Raw genomic sequence first — 21,643 nt, forward strand, 5'->3', positions numbered from 1 at the left:
AAACAGTGGTTGAGTGCACCATGCTGTATCTATTTTGAATAAAAAATAAAATAAAATTTTAAAACCCCGCTTTGATTTGAAATGGATATCGCAGTTACTGGTCTTTAGGATCTTTGCAAGCTAGGAGCAAAGTGGGTGGAATCTGTCTGATCTCTTCCAAACTCTGACCTCTGTGAATCTTCCATGGATACTACTCCAGGATGGAGCTATCTGACTCTGCCTTGGTTTACGCACACCGCCTGAGTGGAGTACAAAGCTAAATGAAGGAGATCCCTCTGTTAGAGAACAGCAGGTCTTGAACCCAGACAAGTTCTCACAATGTGCCTTGGTTCACTCATATGCTTTCCTAATTACCAATGCATGGTGGAGAGAACTTAGCTCTACAAAACATGATTTTTTTTAATCTACCCTGCTAACTACCCTATGACGAGATGCTCACATGTGCAAACAGTTCTGCTTCCCTCTCAATTCCTAAGAATCTTTGATTACCCAAGGGTCAGGGGAGTATCAATCCACACAGTCTAGCTGGAAAGGAAAAATGAGCCAAGGATCATGGTAACTGGTATGTGGTGTAACCCAGTCCAGATCACTGGAACTTGTACTTAAATAGAGCACAATGGGACCACGATATATAGCTAAGGAAACCCAAAATAACTAGCTCACAAAGTTGTGGTGTGATGTAAGAGAGGAGGAAAATGATTAAGTCCATGTGGAACCAAGAGTTCAAAGATGTCCTCCTTGACAAAACCCAGGAACGACTGGGAGAAATTCAAAGGTGAAAGATTTCCTAAGGGCAGTATCAGTAGCTTGCTGCAAACTGGGGAAAATCTGCTTTGCCTGCTGTATTGTAACTTTTTATTTAAAGGTCACCCCGTAGGTAAAGATTTTAATCCATACTCAGAAACACTGTTAAATATTATCATGCCAGTTAAATCTGCAAACGTCTCATCCAGAGTTAGGTATTTAGCCAGGAAATTGCTTTCCTGCTCTCTATCAACAAATGGATTCTGATGTGTACAGGGAGAAACAAGAGCTCCAGGGTAGCCCTTGTGATGAAGAAAAACAAAGCTGGAGTAGTTACGTTAATTACCTGTCCTCAAAATTAACTGCGCAGTTCTCCTCATCAAAACGATTTGCTACTGGCCAAAGACCAGAGAAGAAGCCTCAGTGAACCAAAGGCAATCGCTCAGCGGGGGACTCTCACACACACTTACAGTGAGCTGATTTTGGACAAATGTAAGCAGTGCTGAAACTGGGCATCCGTATACACAAACAATAACAAGGAGAGAACAAAAGCAGAACTCCAAATAAAACCAAAACAAAATGACTCTAGCCAATTGCTATTTCTTCACTCAAAATAAGCAGGTCACTCCAAATGGATCCTAGACCTATGAATAAAAGTCAAATCAACAAACCTAGAAGAAAACATGGTAGAAAATCTACAGGACCTGAATCGGTGTCAACTAGTAGATCTGGCAACAAGGTAGGACGTATGTAAGTTGGACCTTATTAAAATTACACGCTTCTGCTCTGTGAAGACAGTCCTAAGAATAGCAAGAGAGGACTAGGAGAACTTTTTTCCAAAACATACTAATAAAGGGCCATTGTGCAAAGCGTAAGATGATCTTGCCAATTTAAAACAAAAAAACTAAAATATAACTTGTGCAAAACTTAAAATGCACTAAAATATGTTAAAAACTAGGCCAGTGACCTTAATAAATTAGTAAGCACAAGGGGGTGCACAAATGTTTGCCTGAGTGCCCCAGTCACAAACCTGACAACACCAAAGGGTGGGTCAGGAGGGATTCTGTTCGCTCTTGGGAGAAATGGGAAAAGAAGCCGCTACTTTTGAAGTGTCTGGCCGTTTCTATATCATTGGGGCAGAATCCAACCATTTCCGTTTTTGTTGACAAGGAGTTGAAAATAGGTCTACACAGAATACCTGTACATAGCTGCTTATAGCAGCTCTATTTATAACTGGTGATGGATACAAAAACACAGAAGGCCATGCATGGGCAGTTATCTGGGCACATGGAAACTGCCCTCTCTTGCTTGGTGCTTCTATAAATGTAAAAGTGCTTAAAGAAGAAACCTATGTCTTCTAAAAGGGCAGGATTAGAGGACAATGATTCCACTTTGGTGTCCGACATCCACCCATTCACGGGAGACTGCCTCACAGTCTGCAGCTGTTTCACCCCACAGAGAACGCCTACCCTCTCACTGTGAGGTCCAGGGTGTAAGAAGACTCTCTCCCGGCTGGCTTCCTCTCCTTCAGAGCAAGCTCACAACACGCGCCCAATGAACAAGGTGCAGCTTCGGGATGGTTATGCACGTGATCACGGCAACTCGAGACAAGCAAGGCCTGCACCAACAGCTTCTCTTCTTGATGTCACAGGGCGGAAAGGCAACCTTGCCTTCTGATGGGAACATTAGCTTCCTAATAGACTGCTCGGTGACACTGTTTTTTTTTTCTTTCTTTTTTTCCTTAAACATCTAACTGCCTGACTCTATCATTCCTCCTGGAATACCACTGCTACTTAAAACTTCAAAACCTCAATTATAATCACTGATCTTTAATAATAAAGACGCCAGCCTACTCAGTAACTTTGACACCTTAATAACCACGCGTGCAGTCTTGAAAACCAGACTACATGAGATAAATTTAAAGACGTAAGTACATAGCAGTTTTTCTTTAATTGTGATGAAATTGTCTGGTTCCAGGACAGGAAAAAAAAAAAAACAACCCTTAATAACCAAATTCTGAAACCAACAAAAACGGTCAACCGTCTTAGGCCTCAAACACATAATAATAATAATAATAATAATAATAATAATAATAATAATAAATAATTTTTATGCATTAAATGTACTGTCTGCCCAAAATGCAGAACTGGTATGATAAAGAAAAGTTTATTTACTTATTTATAAGAGAATAAAATTATTATGATTACAAGCATCCCAGATGTAAGCAATGGGCTAATAGGGCTAATATTAACTTGGATATTTTGTCCTTCTTCATGGAGAGTTTATGAGGAAGACAACACACTTCTTTTTAGAAAGCAAAGTGCAATAGTTAAAAGGGTACAAAAATCCCAGATATCAAGTCAGCGATGGGGAAAACCTTCTGCACTTTTGTTACAGTTTATACGTTCAATATGGAGAGGCCATTTTAAGATGAGCTGAAAAGCAGATTAAAACAGAAAGTAATGTCCAGTTTAATAATCCACTTTTTCCTGTGATATGCTATGACTATCTGTCCTGCCATATGTCACTAAGCTAGAAAATATTTTATAGAAAATTTTTTTAAAAGATACTCTATCTGTAACCTACTAAACTATAAATCCAGGTGTTTCACAATTATTTTCCTTTCATAATGCTGGAACACAGCCCAGAATGGATGATACCAGAAGTCCAGACAGAATCTCTGAAACTAAGTTCTTGCTACTTGGAGAAAATGCCATTTTCAAGTAATATCATGTACTTTCATCTCAATCATAAAATCTATTCATAATGTCCTTTAACATGAAGAAAATCAAAACTTCGAGAATCGTGTAATAATTAAATTGTCTGTTACCATGAACCTGTATGAAGGTTCTCTAGTAATTTCCCTCCACGAAATAAGGCTGTTTGCCTGCCACGTGGCTGACCTCCATGCCAGCTTAACTTAAATGGCATGGCGTCCGCTTTCTCTCTATGTTCATCCTACAGGCAGCTGTCCGAATTTATAGCTTGTGTGACTTTCTTTAAAGTCTAATAAAACTGACCTCAAGCCTCAAAAGAGGGGTGTGTGTGTGTGTGTGTGTGTGTGTGTGTGTGTGTAAAAACTAGAACAGTGAAGTTCCTAGTAACTTTAGTCGAGAAATTCATATTCATGCAGAGTGTACAAAAGTGCAACCAGTCCCTGGGTACCAAGGTCAGTCCTAGTCTTTACAATTGAGACTCATGGAATTCACCAAATTCACACATATTCTTAAAAAAAAAAAAAACCTTAAAAATGTGTACAATCCATAACTCAGCCACAAGACAATAGAGCCATAAAAGTAGCAACATAAAATAAAGTAACACCTCTATTTACTTCCTGAGAAAACTTACATAGTAGCTTCCTAAAGCTGGTCCCCGAGAGAATTTATATAAATCGGATGCTTAAAATATGTCTGGGTATGATGAAAAAGGAAATAGAAGCTACAGAAGATAATACTAACAGGAAGAAAATCAAGTATTCTACACACAAGCAAGAAAACAGTGACCTCTGTTTGGGCTTTTTGATTTCGCCTCACTGGACACGGAACAAAGGATCTGTATGTCTTCACAGTGCCCTTCGGAGACAGGTATCTCTGACTGCGGTTGGAATGCTGAAGTTCTCAACAAATAGGAGTTCTCAGAGTAATGTCAGCAGAAAGGCTTCTTCCTGTGCTTCCCCACATCAGAGTTCGGGATGGAAGCAGCACCCTGCCCTAGACACCCCTGACTTGATTCACAAGAACCTTGGTGTTCTCTCCTACAGCACCAGACAAGCTACTGCCCCACATTCCTGATCAACTTGGAGTTGGGGCCCCCTTAATTCTAACTTAGTAGTCAAAACCCAGACAGTTTTCAAGCATATTCCAAAGATCCTTAGAAGAATGATGTGTCCATTTCAGTTCCCTGATTTTAAGATACAAAGTATACAAGGAAATCCTTAAACCCAGAATGTTAAACTTCATTGTGGCCACAAAAAGGGGAGGGTGCAAAGTCCCAGTGTGCCTCCTGATCCCTTTGGAGGCTGAAGTCACAGACTTCATATGATTTTCCCTTTTCCTATCTCTGTTATAAACTGGTAGAAGCCAGCATGCTAGGGTATAAAGGGCTCCCACAGTGAGCCAAATTCTCACAAATTCAACATTCTGATTTCCTTCATTAATGGGAAAGCCATTGATGTTAAAAAAAAAATTAAATGGAACACTCTACAGTCTATCTTCAGTAAATACAGTGCATTAAATATAATTAAGTCTCCCTTCGAAAATTCAGGACACGAAATTGCCTCGGGTTTCTCTTTTAAATAAATTCCACTTTCAATTCGAAATATTTCAGCCCTGGATGCTGAAGGTATAAGAGATGAGAGTGAATTTATATTAACTCCAGTTTTACTCTGGAATTAGTCTTTCCTGTTCTAGTTGTTTAAAAGCATACTATTTTAACGTTCATATAAGATCCACTCTCACCTTTTCGGAACCCCCTCACCAGGCATAGGCTGTTACTCACATCAAGTTGCTTGTTCACGTTCTCAGCTATCGTCGTTATCAACCTGTTCAGTAAACATGTGCTTAGCCCTGTCCCTCCTCATACGTGAGACATGTTTACCTTCACAGTTGTGCACATGTTTGGTTTTCACAGATTTTAATGTAAGAAGGGACTTAGCAAAACTGACATCAGGAGGTTCGAAAACGAAAGCCAACGTGAAGAAACGTAAGACCCAGCCTGGAAACTCATTGGCCTTTTACCCTGAGTAAGTAAATTAACTGTCAGTCTTAATTTCCTGCTTTGTAATATGACACACACTCTTTACATTAGTTCTAGAAAATGGAAGGAAATGCAGACCATGAAAATTGGGAAAAGTACTTATACACAATTTAAAAACATCAATCAAAAAGGAAACATATAGAGGACATGGTCTGAAAGAAAAAGGGAGAGGAGGGGGGAGGGAGGGGGGGAGGGAGGGAGGGAGGGAGGGAAGGAACAAAGAAAAGGTGATTTGTTTTAATTTTTGCTTACCCGTGTGTGTCTGTGTTCATGTATGCACTTGCCCATAGTGGCCAGAAGAGGGCACAAGATCTCCTGGGTCTGGAGTTGAAGTTGAGAGTTGTCTAATTCTGAGTCCTCTCTAGTCCGCACACGCCATGTACTAGCCGATCACCTTCAGAAGCTGAAACACTAAATGGCTCCCGAACTGAAATTTAGGTGCTTCCCGCACAACTGTGAACCCACGCCCCAGCACTCAGCCTCCCGTTACCTATGTGGCCTTTCATTTTTTCTCTTTGCCACTAAACTTCTGGAGGGCAGGATCCATGCCAGACACAGGTTTGGATCCATGTAACCCACATCACTGCCCACAACAGACAGTTACATAGTAGTATGGACTGGTAATCTGCATTTCGGTAGTTTAACATTGGGGCTAGATAGATTGTCGTGCTATGGTGCTGTTTTTGGTGTTTCAGACCAAAGGAAAGAAGGAAGGAGGGAGGGAGGGAGGGAGGGAAGGCGGAAGGATGTAAAGGTATAGTAAGCCTTCTGATTCCTATTATAGATGATGCCTCATGGAAATTCTTGTTCTGCTGAAGAAGGTGGAGCCACTCTAAATCGAGGGTATTGCAATTTGAGAAAGACAAGGAGAATGCAAAACCACCCTGGCATTTAGGAGTAGGCATGGAGCTTGCAAAGCCCATGCCTGCCGGGTGACATCACACCTAGCACCCGAGGATGTGGTTCCCGTGAAACTGTTCTACTTTTACTTTGTATGCAGTCGTCTGGCTCTGGAGCTATCTAAATCTTCAGCCTAATGACATGTTTGTGCAATTATATATATTCAAATAATGCCGAAATATATTTAAATTAGGATCAGGAATCAATAAAAAATTATTTCACTAAAGATACTTAATTAATATTTAATATTGAGAAAAAAATCAACGTCTCACATTCTGCTCCTAGATTTACATAGGCAGGAGAGACACAGGTAAGCAGAAAAGCATCATGGGAAGAGGAACAAGATAAGGGCAGGCCTGGGGATTAGCACTGATGGATACTCATGACGTCATATTCAAGCACGGGAAGGGCTGGAGAATGGCAAAGCAGAGGCAGAGTGGAAACCAAACCACACAGAATCTTAACACCATACTAGTAATTAGGGTGGTGCTCCGGAAATAATGGAAGCCACCAGGGACTTCCGAGCAGCCACTGATAAGATAGATTCACGCTGTCAATCACAAGGCTTACAGGAAGAAGGTATGGAGGAGGAAGACCAGGTAGGAGACTGTTGCAGCAGACAGATTCAGGTGAAGGTGGAAAGGAGGGTGGTGATGTAGGCCACATTCCAAAGAGAGGTGACAAGGCTCAGGGGACAGCTGGGTGTGAAAACACAGCAAGAGAAGAAACCCACATGGACAAGGACTGATGCACGGTAACAAAACCTAGGTTTATATGTGAGATATTTTTACCAAGATAACAAGATGATAAGCATCTTGGAACCTGGCACCTTAGGATGTCACAGCTGAAACATTACAGCACCGTGGAAGCTCTTCTGATGTCACTACGAGCATAAACCTTATAATGGCTCAACACTGTTAACCAAGGAATTGAAAATCAAAGAGCAAGAACATAGGCACACAGTATGATCAAGACAGCAGGCTATGTCACAACAAAGCAGGAAGACCTCTGTCCCCAGCATTAGGCTTCATAATCTCTGTGGATTATAATGAAACAGGACAAACTAGACGGCGGCGTTCGACGGCCAATGTTTACAAGCTGTTTTCTCTCTTATCAGCTTCCCAAAGATTGTTCTATTCTAAGATATGTGCAAGCCATAGAGTTGGCATTCTACAAATATTTGTTAAGTGAATTACACATGTTTAGAACCAGTTGTTACAACTAAACTTCCAGTAAGCCCAATCCACAAAGGATACTTAGGACTCAAACAAGGTGATGAACATGGGCTATACTTGATTGTAAGTGGTTACAATTATTAATGAGAAGGTAAATGCTCTAAGCTCCGAATTCCCTTCAAGACGCAATGAAACTTGGCTAAAACTTTGGATAGGGGAAAAAAATTGGTTATGAAAACCATGTCACTGACATTCATTTTGAGTCCTGTTTTTATAAACTTCTTTAGCTGGTCTCTCTGGCATCCTCACACTTTGAGAAAGTCTCAAGTAGGCTGAGTTGCTCTGACACCATAACAGACTAGGCAACTTCAAAAACAGTATATCTATTCCTCCCAGCTCTGGAAGCTGGAAACCCATGAGGAGAAATGCCCCCAAGGAAACCCAGTCCTTAGGACATCCCATGGGCTCCCGGCTTGGTTACTAAATTAAGATCCAGATTTTAGCAAGAACGATGGGGAGACATGTCGTTCAACCAAAGAGCAACTTCTTTATGTCCAACAAAGGCATTCCGTCATGAACATCAACAGAAGAAAACAGTCATAAAAACATTATGAGGGTGCTTCTAGCCAGACCTGAATTATCTTATCATCAAAGGGACTTCACATGAACGTCCTTCCACATATATAGACACGGAAGACTGATTGTCACTAATTATAACTCTGGGTCAGTGTTTAGGAAATACAGGTTCCCACGGAAGACAACACCAAATTATTTTTCCTCAAAACATCCTACTCAAACCCGTCTCCAGATTCATATCAGAAATGCATGGCACAAAAAATACATTTAAGCAGAAGAGATACTGACAAATTTATTATATATGTGCATATATAAATGTTATAGAATCAAAAGCATAATAAGAGCTCACTTTACATAAGGCATTTGCTAAACCCTATTGATTAGATTATGAGAGGTATCACCAATGTTGAGGAAAGAAGGCAAGGCTTGAAAAATACTTAGGAGAAGGCTAAATGTAACAATGTCCGGAGGATCATCTCCTCCAGGGTTGTGCTTCTCATCCTGTGGATTAGTCTATGGCCCTGCAGCACAGGAATTCCCTGGGAGTTTGGGGGAAAAAAATGCAGAGTCTCAGACCCAATCCTGTACCTTCTGAGTGCCAATCCAAACATGAGAGTTCAAATCCATCTATGCACGTTATACGTTTAAGAAAAGAGGTTCTAGAAAAAATTGGGTTGGCACTTGTGATGTAGCAGGGATGTCTAAGAGGAAGAATTTCAAGAGGACGAAAAAAGGTTAAAAAAAAAAAACACCTAACTGCAAAGCAGGAAGTAAAAAATGTAATATTCATGGGCTAAAGAGAGGGCTCTGTGGTTAAGAGCACAGAATACTCTCAAAGAGGACCTGAGTTCTGTTCCTGGCGCCCATATTAAGTGTCCAACAACAACCTGTAACTGCGGCTCCAAAGGAAATGGGTGGCTTCTGCTTCTACTGACACGTGCACTCATATGCACACACCACCACATGGACATAGATACGTACATACACACACGTACGCACGCGCATTTATAAAAGGATGGTGTTCTTAGTGTTTTGAAATCTGCTGGTGGGCTTTTTATTCTCTTCCATACTCAGAACGATGGGGGAAGAGTCAGATGTGAGTGTCACCAGATGGAGATGGAACAATCTCCGAGTGGCCTACTTTCCCAGGCAACCCTCTTGGCAGAGCCTACAGGCTCGGGAGGTAATCAGTAGCAAAGACAGAAGGCAGATGGGGACGAGCAAGGCAGAGTCAGACCTCTCTCTTCCTTTCACCCCTGGGCCAAAGTTCTAGAGGTAACTGGCAGGTCAGGGAGGAGGCTCTCTGCAATCTGGTGGAGAACTGTGGCTAGGAAGGGCTGGCCGCGCCGCTCCCAACCTCACAGCGCCCGTGAGCCATGGGCACAGTGTACACTTCTGCCCGCAATGGACAGAAGAAGCAGAGCACTCGACAGACAGTTCAGAGCCTGGAGTCTGCAGAATGACCCTGCAGCGGAGGGACGCCCGGAGCAGACAGTGAGCAGGGAGGACCACAGCGTCCACAACAGACAGTGCCTCAAGACAAACGTCGAGGTAGTCTGGCGGCCTATCTGTCAGTAGACCAACAGGTGTGATGACCCGTCAGTGGGGTTTGCCGAGAGATGGGAATGAACCTCGATACCATGATGACATCACACCGTGGAGGTCAACAAGGATCCCCAGCGCAGTGTCAGGAAAGTTCCACAACAAACATATCAAGGATCGGTGGTACCTTCAACTATAGAAGAAGAAAGAAAAAGGAGGTGGGGGATGTCTAAACAAAGGATAAGAAATGTCCTCAGCCTTGATCGCATGGTCTTAGGGACCTTAGAAAACCCGGCGCTCCCCTTGCCTTCCACAAAACCGACATGGCAGTGGAACCACCCTAAGGTGTGTGAAGGAGCTACGCTCCACTGTGACATCAAGACACTTGGAACGGGAGACTACCCAACTTCTCAAGCTACATATGCACTGTAGGCAGTGACTAAAGATCTGGGAAATAAGAGATGAGTAAGCGAAACTAAGACCTTAGAAGTGGTGTCCAGAAAAGGCAACCACACCCTTAAAAGGTCAGGACATTAAGAGGTAGGCTAAAATGTTACTGACCGGAGGAAGGGACCTGTGGATACAGAAGTAGCAACAAGAGTTATGGGAAAGCCCAAACTAAGTATAAAGGATTCCATCCCAGAAGAGGAGAGACAAGACCTTACCTCTTCTAAATAAATGCTGATAGGTGTGGTTATCTGAGTGTCTGTCACATTTCTCAAGGCTTCCAGATTTGTGAAATAGCCTGTGATATAAAACCACTTCTACGTCAGTGAAAACATCCACAATCTACTGAGATCTCCCGGTAAATGTCTGTAATCCCAGATAATTTTAGGGAGGCTAAAACAGGTTATAAATTAAAGCCCGTGTGGGATATGCAGTGAGTTCAAGGCCACCCTATGCCTTGAGGGGGAAACAAAGGCTAGGGATATAACTCATTTAACATTCTGTTCGTGAAACCTTCAGTCCAATATGTACTACCACTGAAAAGGGAAAACCATTTACTCATAATTGACTAAATTATCATTTATGAGAAAGCAAAAGAAAGTCAGAAGTAATCTACCATTATGAAAGAGATTTTAAAGTATTAAGGAATACAGGAATGGTGTCTTTGCCTCATATTACTTTAATGTCAGTAAGGGACCAGGACACAGGAGTCTTGCAGAGTGTTAGAATGCCAGAGAGGAAGGAGGTGAGAGGCGTGGGAGACTGGGGCAGCTGAGGAGGGACAGGGCTCAGGTGTAGAGCAGTGTCTCATCAACAGAGCAAATTTACCAACCAGACTAGACACATCCTGGCACACGATCTGTGATCCATGTGACTGCAAGGATCTGTGAAAGTCAGGTCAGCAGTGCATGTACAGAACACACCAGCACGACGTGTGATTCTTAAAACTGGATTAACCTCAGAAACGCCAAGCCACATGGGAGCTTTCTTCCAACCGCCATTGTATTGTGGTGGCCTCCCGGCAGCTTTACTTACATGACCTGTGAGTGTAAAACGCTGGGCTATGCAGAATTAGCATGGACTAAGATTGCCAGATAAAAGGCAAGTTTCCAAGAAAGAGAATATACAGTTTAAATTAGGTAAATAAATTCCAAAAATAAAAAGCCCGTGACCCCATCTTAGGCAATGAAAGCAGAAAGCCCTTCTTGTCACTACAGGTTGAACCTTAAGGGATTCTTTATAGCTTATCAACAAATACCGATACTAACAGGTTTAATAACTCATAATTTAAAATAAAAGCTACTACCACTTTGTAAGAGATGCTTCTCCTCACCCAATAAATAAATTTAGGGTAGGTCTAGAATTTTATTTTTAAAAAAAATCTGATAAATTTCAGAATGGTTTAAAATGTTCTGAAATATAATCCACTCCCCCAGGGAAAAGGCACATTTGTCTGAATCTGTCCAAATGATCTTTCGTAATGTACGTTTACGGGATTGTTTGATTTAATAAAAATAAAGAAAAAAGAACAAGTATAAAATGAAAGTATACAAGGAAAATGGTGTTTGTTTTTATCAACAAGTAATAATATGGAAGGTAAATACTGTTAAATGAATTATAAAGTCTTACAGGTTCTTAAAACTCATCCCTAAAGAATTCTAAACAATGCACAAACATTTGTCTGGTGTGGTGCCAGTGAAGGGGCTATTAACAGAAACTCAGGCTCTACAAAGAATCTGTGGTAGAAAAAGAAGTAATTAAAATTGATTTTTACCTCTGGAAGTCTTTGCTATGCACACATCTTTGCTAAGAAAGTCAACAAAACCATTAATGTCTAAGGCAGTAAATGGCTCAAGCGTAAGGCAGGGCTGAATCTCCAGTGCTGATGGCAGTCTCTATTAAGAACTCATGGGCCATTTTCTGAGAACTTTAGCACATTAACTTATTCTGTCCCCAGCCCCATGAGCTAGATATATTTATTACTTGGCATGTACGGAGTTTAAAGTATGTAGACTACTTAAGGTCTCAAGAAAAACAAGTGCCATTAGAATTCTGTCACCAGCCTTCCTTCACTCTGGAGAGTACCCCCTACAAGGTTCAAGACATCTAAGGGAAGAAAGCTATTCACCCATAGCAAAGGATTCGGTGGGATTCTACACTACACAGGGCTTGCAGCCAATTAGGATCAAATATGCTCAGAAAAGCACAAGAGAGTTTGACAAATACAGAGGCACAGTAATCCCTGGGGCATTCTGCAACTCTGAAATTCCCCAAACTGAATGTATCCCTCTTATGATTTTTCTTTTATAAGTTTTTTAATTTTATTTTTCTTGGATATTTTATGTATTTACATTTCTTTCTTTTTTTTTCATCTTTTTTAACTTGAATATTTCTTATTTACATTTCGATTGTTATTCCCCTTCCCGGTTTCCAGGTCAACATCCCCCAACCCCTCCCTCTCCCCTTCTCTATGGGTGTTTCCCTCCCCATCCTCCCCCATTACACCCTCCCCCCAACAATCACATTCACTGGGGTTCAGTCCTGGCAGGACCAAAGGCTTCCCCTTCCACTGGTGCTCTTACTAGGCTATTCATTGTTACCTATGAGGTTGGAGCCCAGGGTTAGTCCATGTATAGTCTTTGGATAGTGGCTTAGTCCCTGAAACTCTGGTTGGTTGGCATTGTTGTTCATATGGGGTCTCGAGCCCCTTCAAGCTCTTCTAGTCGTTTCTCTGATTCCTTCAACGCGGGTCCCGTTCTCAGTTCAGTGGTTTAATGATGGCATTTGCCTATGTATTTGCTGTATTCTGGCTGTGTCTCTCAGGAGAGAACTTCAATCAGTTCCGGTCAGCCTGCACTTCTTTGCTTCATCCATCTTATCTAGTTTGGTCACATGTGGGGCAGGCTCTGAATGGGTGTTCCTTCTGTGTCTGTTTTAATCTTTGACTCCCTATTTCCTCCCAAGGGTATTCTTGTTCCCATTTTAAAGAAGGAGTGATGCATTCGCATTTTGGTCATCCCTCTTGAGTTTCATGTGTTCTAGGCATCTAAGGTAATTCAAGCATTTGGGCTAATAGTCACTTATCAATGAGTGCATGCCATGTGTGTTTTTCTGTGATTCGGTTACCTCACTCAGGATGATATTTTCCAGTTTCATCCATTTACCTATGAATTTCATAAAGTCATTGTTTTTGATAGCTGAGTAATATTCCATTGTGTAGATGTACATATCCCTCTTATTAATTCTAGTCTCTCCCCACCCCCTTTTGGTCATGAAATTTTGGTCTTTGATCTAATAATAAACATATTATTCCTCTAAATACACCTGGTAAGGCTAACACTGGTAACAAAACCATAGGGCATTCTTTATAAACACCACCAGTCATAATTCCTACCGCTTAAGGACAAAACACAAAGACAGCATGGTGTGGATGAGGTCTGGGTGTGCCCTGCTGGTCTTCCTATGATCCCAAGTGACACGGGGCTCTGATAGCTCATGCCTCTTCATAGGACTACATACATCTTGCAAAGCCAAGTGTGAAGGAGCCATGCGATGATATTGTCCAAAGTAAAGAACTGAGAATAAAGGAGAGACAACATCGACACAGCACAGTCCAGCCTATCACTTAACTTACCCAATCACACAGTGCTTTTCTCATCAAGCAACGAGGATCCATCCCACAACTAATTTTCACAACTCCGTAACGAATAACCTATTAAGTTTTAGTCACTCGAACTAGCAACACATAAAGATAAATGGGGATAGGCTGGGTTGAAATCCATCCAAATTATCCCAGATACCACAAAAATGTGCCAATTCTTTCTGCATATTAGCCAAACTCAATGCTGACTCCTATATGTATCCGCTTCACCAATAAAGACGAGAAGGCTACTCTGGGCTGCCCGATCAGTTGGTAAACAAGTCCCACAAGATTCTTTTACTAAGAGCCAATCCCACTGAGCAAGTCAACCAACATTTTTTTTTAAGTCAGCAATTTCAGTATGGTGCAATCAAGAAGAATGATTAATTTAGACTAGATAATCAAGAACAACCTCATTAACAAGGCAGAGAGAGAGAGAGAGAGAGAGAGAGAGACTAATCTTTCACATTGCAATTTGAGTACAGATAGTATCATAGATTTAATACAGAACGCCAGAAACCAGTGATTTCAGGTTCCATAGGTATATAATTTATAAAGAGTTAGAGAATATAAAATTCCAATCACTGTCCATTTCCTAGTGTTACATATAAAATACCAACGGAGACGCCTGGCTGGTACGAGCTGCTTCAACGTATGACAGACAGGATACAAACCCTGTTGCCCTGGTGTGCTCAGTATACACACTACACTGGGTTCTCTCCTAGGAAGGACTTGGAAGAAAGACAGAAGCACGACAGATTTCTTAAAGCATCCCGTTAGAAGTACCTGGGTTCTCATGCGTGCACTGTTGGAACACACCTGTACATTAAAGGTGGTGAGGAAGGAAAGGGAAGATGACATTTGGCTACTGACAGAGTAAAGGGGTTCTTGTTAAAACAGGTAGAAAGCTCAGTTGATTTGAGTCCTGTGAAAAGCAAACTTCCAAGCCACCAACTTGGATATTTAAATGAAAAGACTTCATCTGTCTTATGTAAATAATAATAATAATAATAATAATAATAATAATAGTAATATATCATTATTACTATAGTATTCTAGGTGTGTTCTGTTTCAGTTAGCTTTTTCCTATAAGAAAATGGGGGGAAAGTATGTTGTGGAATAAAATGAAATACTGCTACAAGACCATCAAAATTCTTTGGACAAGAAAGGGAAGAGTATATGTGTTCTACCCACATGCGATACCACCCAGTAAGAAGCAGGGAGGACCAAGGGGCAGAGGGCAGCATCCCCTGGTGCAGACCCTCAGCAGTGACGCTCCCTGGCCTGGAGCCGTGGTAGGGGGGTCCTCCCTATGTACTGCATTTTGAATGGGTGTGTGGCAGGATGTTCAGAGCTCATGGCCGCCTCTTGTCCCATCATTACATTTTAGAACAGACGACTCATTCCATCATTTGTTTATTTTGCAGGTCCACAAATTACTGAAGATAACTAGAATCTCACCCAAACCCAGTAAGAATATTGGCTGTTCCCCAATGGCGTTGGTAAGTGGAGAAGATGGGGAAGACACTTTATACGCAGAATAGACTTGAAGCTTTGACAGCTGCACACTTGGCTGCGGTAGGTAAGGTCAAAGTCCCCAATCAAGCCCCATCCTTAGAACCTGCAAATGGTACCTTATGGCAGTTCAATGCACTCTACAAGTATAACTATAAATCTTACGGTAGGTCTGTGAGCGTGGAATTTGTAGATGAGCTTGATGTAGTAATCATAAAGGCTGTTAAGAGGTGAAAAAGAGAAGCAGGGGAGGAGAAGCTCACTGGCTAGAGTTGGCTCTGAAGGAGAGCCTACTATAAACCAATTAAGACATGCAGCTACCTCAAGAGCAGCATTCCCAACCTCAGGGTCATGACTCCTTTGGCAAATGTCTATCTCCGACAATATTTACATTATCATTATGATTCATAAGAGTAGCATAATTATAGTTATCAAGTAGCAATGAAAATTAATGTTAAGGTGGGGGGGTGGGGAGGGAGGTCACCACAACATGAGAAACGGTATTAAAGGGTCATAGAGTAGGAAGGTTGAAGACCACTGCTCTAAAGTGTGTGGGGAAAGCCAGGGAACAAAGCAACCCCGAGAACCTCCAGAAAAGACTTCCCTCTTCACAGGATCTAAGAATGGGGCTTGACTGGGGACTTTCACCATACATACCTACTGTTTTTACCCGCTGGAAATTTGTTTGGGAATTCTGCCTCCAGAGAACCTCATAACAAATATTCTGCAGTTTGAAACCGCTTAAAATAAGCCAACAAATGTTGGTTTTCAAACTGTTTTCCCCTGTCTGTATTAAGATTTCTAACCATCATTTAACAAGTTATTATAAAAGACAGCCTGAGCCTTACAAGATAAGGCTCTGTGACCTCATAGGCTCAAATGCCATCTGAGACCAGAAGCTCACCAGTGCCTTACCCTAGGGAATTACACACTGGGGAAACGCATGGCAAGACATGTGACCAAGAAATATGTGACCCGAGAATGTGACCAACACACTCCACTTGCCTTGCATGAACGTGTTGATCTTAAATGTTCCAAGGCAACGGGAACAAATAACGAAATGAAAAACTAAGACTGTGGCTGGGTTCAAAAGCTTACAGTAAACACTTTTCATGCCTTACCAACATTTTCCACCAAATTCTAGAAGATAATTCTTCTGTTTCCTAAGTCAGTCACTAAATCCTAGAGGGTAGGCATTAGAAGCTCCTGTCCTTGACACGTGTCACAAGTCTCATGGTCTAAATGAAATGAACCGGAGAATAAACACTGAAGCAGAAGATCCACTTATTCCCGAAACAAAGTAAAATGCTCTCAGATCACTAGGACGACGCGAACAGTAGACCCTCCTACAACAAACAGCAGTGTTACTTCCTGACTTTTATTAGTTATCTAAGAATATCCTGACTGTGGAAAATTAAATATTACAGCACTCTACTTGCTTTTAGGCATCATTCATTTATTTCGGTCATTTCATAGCTTTACTAGTCCGTTTTCTTTAATGCTGTTTGGCTGGTGTTTGTTCCTACAGATAGTGGGGGATTATGAAGAATATATTCTGGCATAATTTAGCACAAATTTATACATGGCAAAGTACTGCAAAGAAAGGGCAGAACACAGAGAAATGTAAGGACTATGTCCCCTGCTATGCTCACAGTAGTTGGACTCAGGCAGGGACTAAGACCAAACACTAGACATCAACCAAATATTCTTAATCCCTGTTAACTGCTCCTGTTGTGGGAGTGGAAACCCTGGGAAGATGCTGGCCGAGAGGAGCCAGGTTTAAAACAAATGTTCATTCAGCATGCAACAGGGAAGACAAGAAGGTTTCAGACACACAGAATGTGTTTCAGCACACAGCATGAGAAGAAAGAGAGGCAAGGGGAAAGGCCTGGAAGGAGCAGAGAAATAATCTTCAGCAATAAGGCTGTGTGACGCAGAGGGAGCCTGGAGCTAGAAGTGTGGGGGGGGGGGCAGGGGGATGGGAAGTGGACGATTCAGGAGAAACTCCACACTTTCCAAACACACAATGGCACAACCGGTACCTCCCTTTAGAATAACTAGTAACACAAATAGACCAGGGACACAGAAGTACACAAGTCAATTGGAAATGACATGTCCCTTCTTCCAAGGAAACAGCCTGTTTGATTAGGGTTTTGGGAAATAGCTTAAGCAATGCAAAATTAAAACCTGATAAAGCAAGAATTTCTCAACTACGGAAGTCATAGTGTGAGTCCAAAGGCAGGGGAACGACTGACGGGCAGCAGGCAATGTCCGTCAGCAGAAGACTTCAAAGTCTTCACCTGCTTCCCCACCCCTGCCCGTGAGCCTGTAATAGTATGCTATACCAAGGAGGGGAGGCAGCTTTTGGAGGTGATTTGCTTGTGTGGGGAAGTTGAGTACAGAGAACTATCTGCTATGATAAGCTCAAAGCTTTGAAATGAGATCGCAACTGAACAGCGAATTCATGAAAACTGTCCTTTTTTTTTTTAAGCTAGTACCTTTTATCTTAGAAAAATCATCAACAAATGAAATTTGATAAATAACAGGAGCCCAAGGTAGTCTAACGGAACAACGTCCTAATTGCAATTCTACTGCTCTTAGAATTATGAATTCTCAAAGACATAAGACTAAAAGGTGCTTTCTTCTGGAACAGTTATCCATACGCAGTGGAAAGAGTGCTAAATATCCACAGGGTTCATGTAAGCATCTTAACTGATTCAAATACTGAAAGCTAGAAACTAAACTGAAATACTGAAGTGAACAAAAGTGCAGTCTGATGCCCTTCAGGTCAGGAGACAAGACTTGGTCCCCTCTATTGGTTTAGGCCTGAGTCTATGTACTTAGGCAACAGTGAAACACCTCTAATTTAAATAGTAAATACTACACACCCAGCACCCATATATTTACTAATTATTTGCAAATCTTATGCAAGATTCTCTCACTTCAGATGTTTAAAGAGATGCGCTCTTTTATGAAAAGGGGTGCACTGTTTTCAATAGACTGTTTTAAATGTTCTATGCTTTAAGTATTTTTAAATAAATCATTGAGGAACAAAACGAAAGACATGAAGATGAAGTCACCCTCCTAAGAATCTAAGTGGCACTGCTGGGTTACCCAGGATACCACTTTACATCTCAGTTGACCAGTGGCCAGGAATTATTAGGTGGACGATGCCACACAGTTTATTGCACACGGCCTTAAACATCGAAACTTGGACTAAAGGTCATAATTCACTGCTAAGTCTGACTTGGAGAAAAATGTTTTCATTATTACAAGAAGTAAGATTTGTGAAATAAGTACACAAGGATTTTTTTTTCTTTTAAATGGGAACTGGGCTGTCAGAGAAGTGAGAGACAAGAAGACAAGGATGGACTGGAATTCTAGACAGAAAACACAGTTGTCCAGAAAAGCCAAACCTCCAAGCAAGAAACAACACGCAAAGGAACCCATTTGCCGTTTGTTTGCCTGTTGATAATTTTAGAATCCTTCTAATGCATTGATTTGGAGGAATAAGAATCATAACTCCTTCTGGAACTCATCTCTCATTAATTCACCACAGATGGTAAGAGAGATCAACTTCAGCTGTATGTTACACACTCAACTATATTTAATAATTAATCTAAAACAGGGGTTCTCCGCAGAGGTTACATTTCTGCCTCCAGGGGGCGTTTGGCAACATTTTTAGGAGATGAGAGACGCTGGGCTGCCCTCAGCATCTAATGGGTGGAGGTCAACTCCATTGCTAGACATCCTACAACACACAGGATACAAACCCCCTCCCCAGGAACAACAAAGAACTATCAACTTCAAAAATCGCCAACAGTCATAAAAGAGATGCCACGCATTCTGACGCTGGCAGAAGCGAAATTCCATTTTTCAAATCTTTCATAGGTGTCTAATTAAAAGAGAAGCTGCCACTACCAGGGAGGGGTCATTTTACAACTGCTTTAAATGTGGTGGATGGCAGCTCCAAGAACTGTATTGTAACCCACAAGACCTTCTGAGCAGGTGCTCTGAAACCACAGGAAAAGAACTGTCTAACCCTTTTATCTTATGTTTATTGTAAGTCACCTGGTTCAGTATCAAGTCCTGTCTCTTCCGTAGCTAATCTTCTAAAAACACACTGACCTCATAAAAACACAGTATCTTTCTAATATGAAAACTCAGTCAATCCAATTTACAGAGAAAGATTTATGGGGGAGGCTGTGATGGGTGAAAAAAAAACATCACCCAGGTCTTTAAAATGCAAAGTTATTTCACAGTTTGCTTGCAAAATGACTCAGATCATTATTACTTTTAGTCATGCCAAGTTTGCTTCTCCTAAGCCTACTAGTAATGGAGAAAGAACGAAATAACCACCATCTTTCTGCAGCCGTTAAACCAATGAAACAGGAGCTTACTAAAAAGCAGATTTGTGCAGTGATGTTTCCCTTTTATCACAACTGTGAGAAGAACACAAGCAAATCACTAGAAGTGCAAATGAAGATTGTAAGAAATCTATCATCTGCCTAAATACCTCAAGTGTGGGAGGAAAACAAGCAAAAGGAAGCCCTGACTCACAGACCTGAAATAATAATAATAATAATAATAATAATAATAATAATAATAATAATAATATAACCTGTGAATATTTTCCTTATATCACTCAATCAAAATCCGGATTTACTCCTTTTTTTCCCCCTCCGTTCAAAAAACTGGAAGACCTCCATGTCGGCTTTCAGCAAAACAGTGTTTTAAGAATGAATAAAGAAAGCCTGGTGTGCACCTGTCAAGCCTCACTGGAGCGAACACCGCAGTGGAGAGACGACCCTGTGGTGGAGAATGAGCCTTTAGCACCTGTCAGGGCTCTTTTCACCCGCGAAGCATCTTCCTCTCCTACTATGGGAGCAAACGTGAGCCAACTTTGGTGGTTTCCATCCCCCACCCAGGCAAAATCCAGCCTCCAGCGCAGCTCAAGTCCTTACGCAGGGAAAACCTCAGCGCTCTTTTTCACTCACTGAGTCGCCATATGAAGTTGACAGGCAAGATCACTGAGACCCCACGGAGGCCCCACACAGAGAGCCCCGAGGCCACCCAACGTGGCACTTTCCAGGCGTGGGCAAAGCAGAACGCCTCATGACACCTCTCACCACGGGGTGTCCGTGGAGAGAGGGTGCTTGGCTTTGTGGTCCCGAATTGTCCCTCATCTACGGAGGGCAGAGCTCAACTTCAAAGATAGGGTTCCCACGCGTCCCGCCGCCCGGCCACACTCTGGTCTGCCCGTGAGGTCGCGCGACAGTCACCGCCCCGGCCAAGAAGCCGCCTGCGTTGTGCAAGGGCTGAGATGCCGCGCTCGCTCCCTGCTGTCCCCCGACCCGGGCCCCGTCCCCACGGCCGCGCTCACCCAGCAGCAGCAGCTTGACCTCGCGCGCCGCCTTCTCTCCGTCCTCCCGGAGGTTGCGGTCGATCATCTTGCTGCGCTCCACGGCCGCCTTGTCCTCAGCGCTCAGTGTGCAGCCCATGGTGGCCGAGCGTCGCCGCGCCCTCGGCGCCGGGGCCGGCTGGCAGAGCGGGGAGAGGCTGGCCCGGAGGCGGCCCCGCTAGGTCCTCAGCTCCGGCAAGCTGGAGGCGAGGTCTGCTAGCCCGTACGCCGCCGCCTCGGGCGGCCGTCCCCGCCGGCGACGCTCTACGATCCGCGCCCGCGAGTCCCCGCGACCGCTAGGCTCCGCTACCGCCGCCGCCGCCGCCGCAGCTGCCCGTGGCCGAGCCGCAGCCGCACACAGCCCGAGCGAGCTCCGCGTCCGCGCGCCGCGGCCCCGCCCTGCCCGCCCCGCGACCACTCCCAGCGCGCGCTCACGCCCGCCCGCGCACGTGCCGTCGGACAGCGCCCCCTCCGACCGCGGCGCGCCCGCGTGATCGCCGAGCCGGGCGCTTCCTGCACGTCCCCCCACGAGGTGCCCGGTTCGTCCGCTGACTTCTCCAGCCCCAGCCTGGAGCTCACTAGCCCCCTCCCACGCTCCGGAGACGGCTGCTGGGATCCGTGGGTACCTGTTCCTTAAGGGCGCGGGTGGGACGCTTGCCAAAGTTGCGAACAAGGGAAAAAAAAAAGCAGTCCTGGGCATTTGAGCATGCCTGGCGCCTGCAGCCACGCCACACAAGGGTTTGCAAAATGTGTGGGCTTGTGTGAAGGACCGTGGGAAATAGAGCGAAATGAGCAAGAAATGGGGCTCAGCGAAACCCGAAGTGGCGATCAGCCAAGCGGGAATCTTAATCTTGGGGTTGCCAATGTTCACTTCCTCCCTTACCTTTTCTCTTTCTTTTCCTCTGGCTTTCCCTTTGATCTATGCTCACCTTCCTTTTCATAAGGGGA

At 43.1% G+C, this 21,643-nt stretch overlaps 1 protein-coding gene across 1 annotated transcript in view; it reads right to left on the reverse strand.

The window, feature by feature from the left end:
- Gnai1 (G protein subunit alpha i1) overlaps nt 1-21,032 on the reverse strand; it is an 82,219-nt gene extending 61,187 nt beyond the window's left edge. Inside the window, exon 1 of the mRNA XM_032907058.1 lies at nt 20,678-21,032. Within this exon, the coding sequence (XP_032762949.1) occupies nt 20,678-20,795 (118 nt within the window). The 5' untranslated portion in view covers nt 20,796-21,032. The remainder of the gene's footprint in view (nt 1-20,677) is intronic.
- Nucleotides 21,033-21,643: the final 611 nt, after the last annotated feature.

The sequence above is a fragment of the Rattus rattus genome, chromosome 6, assembly GCF_011064425.1.
Source record: "Rattus rattus isolate New Zealand chromosome 6, Rrattus_CSIRO_v1, whole genome shotgun sequence".
Lineage (NCBI taxonomy): Eukaryota > Metazoa > Chordata > Mammalia > Rodentia > Muridae > Rattus > Rattus rattus.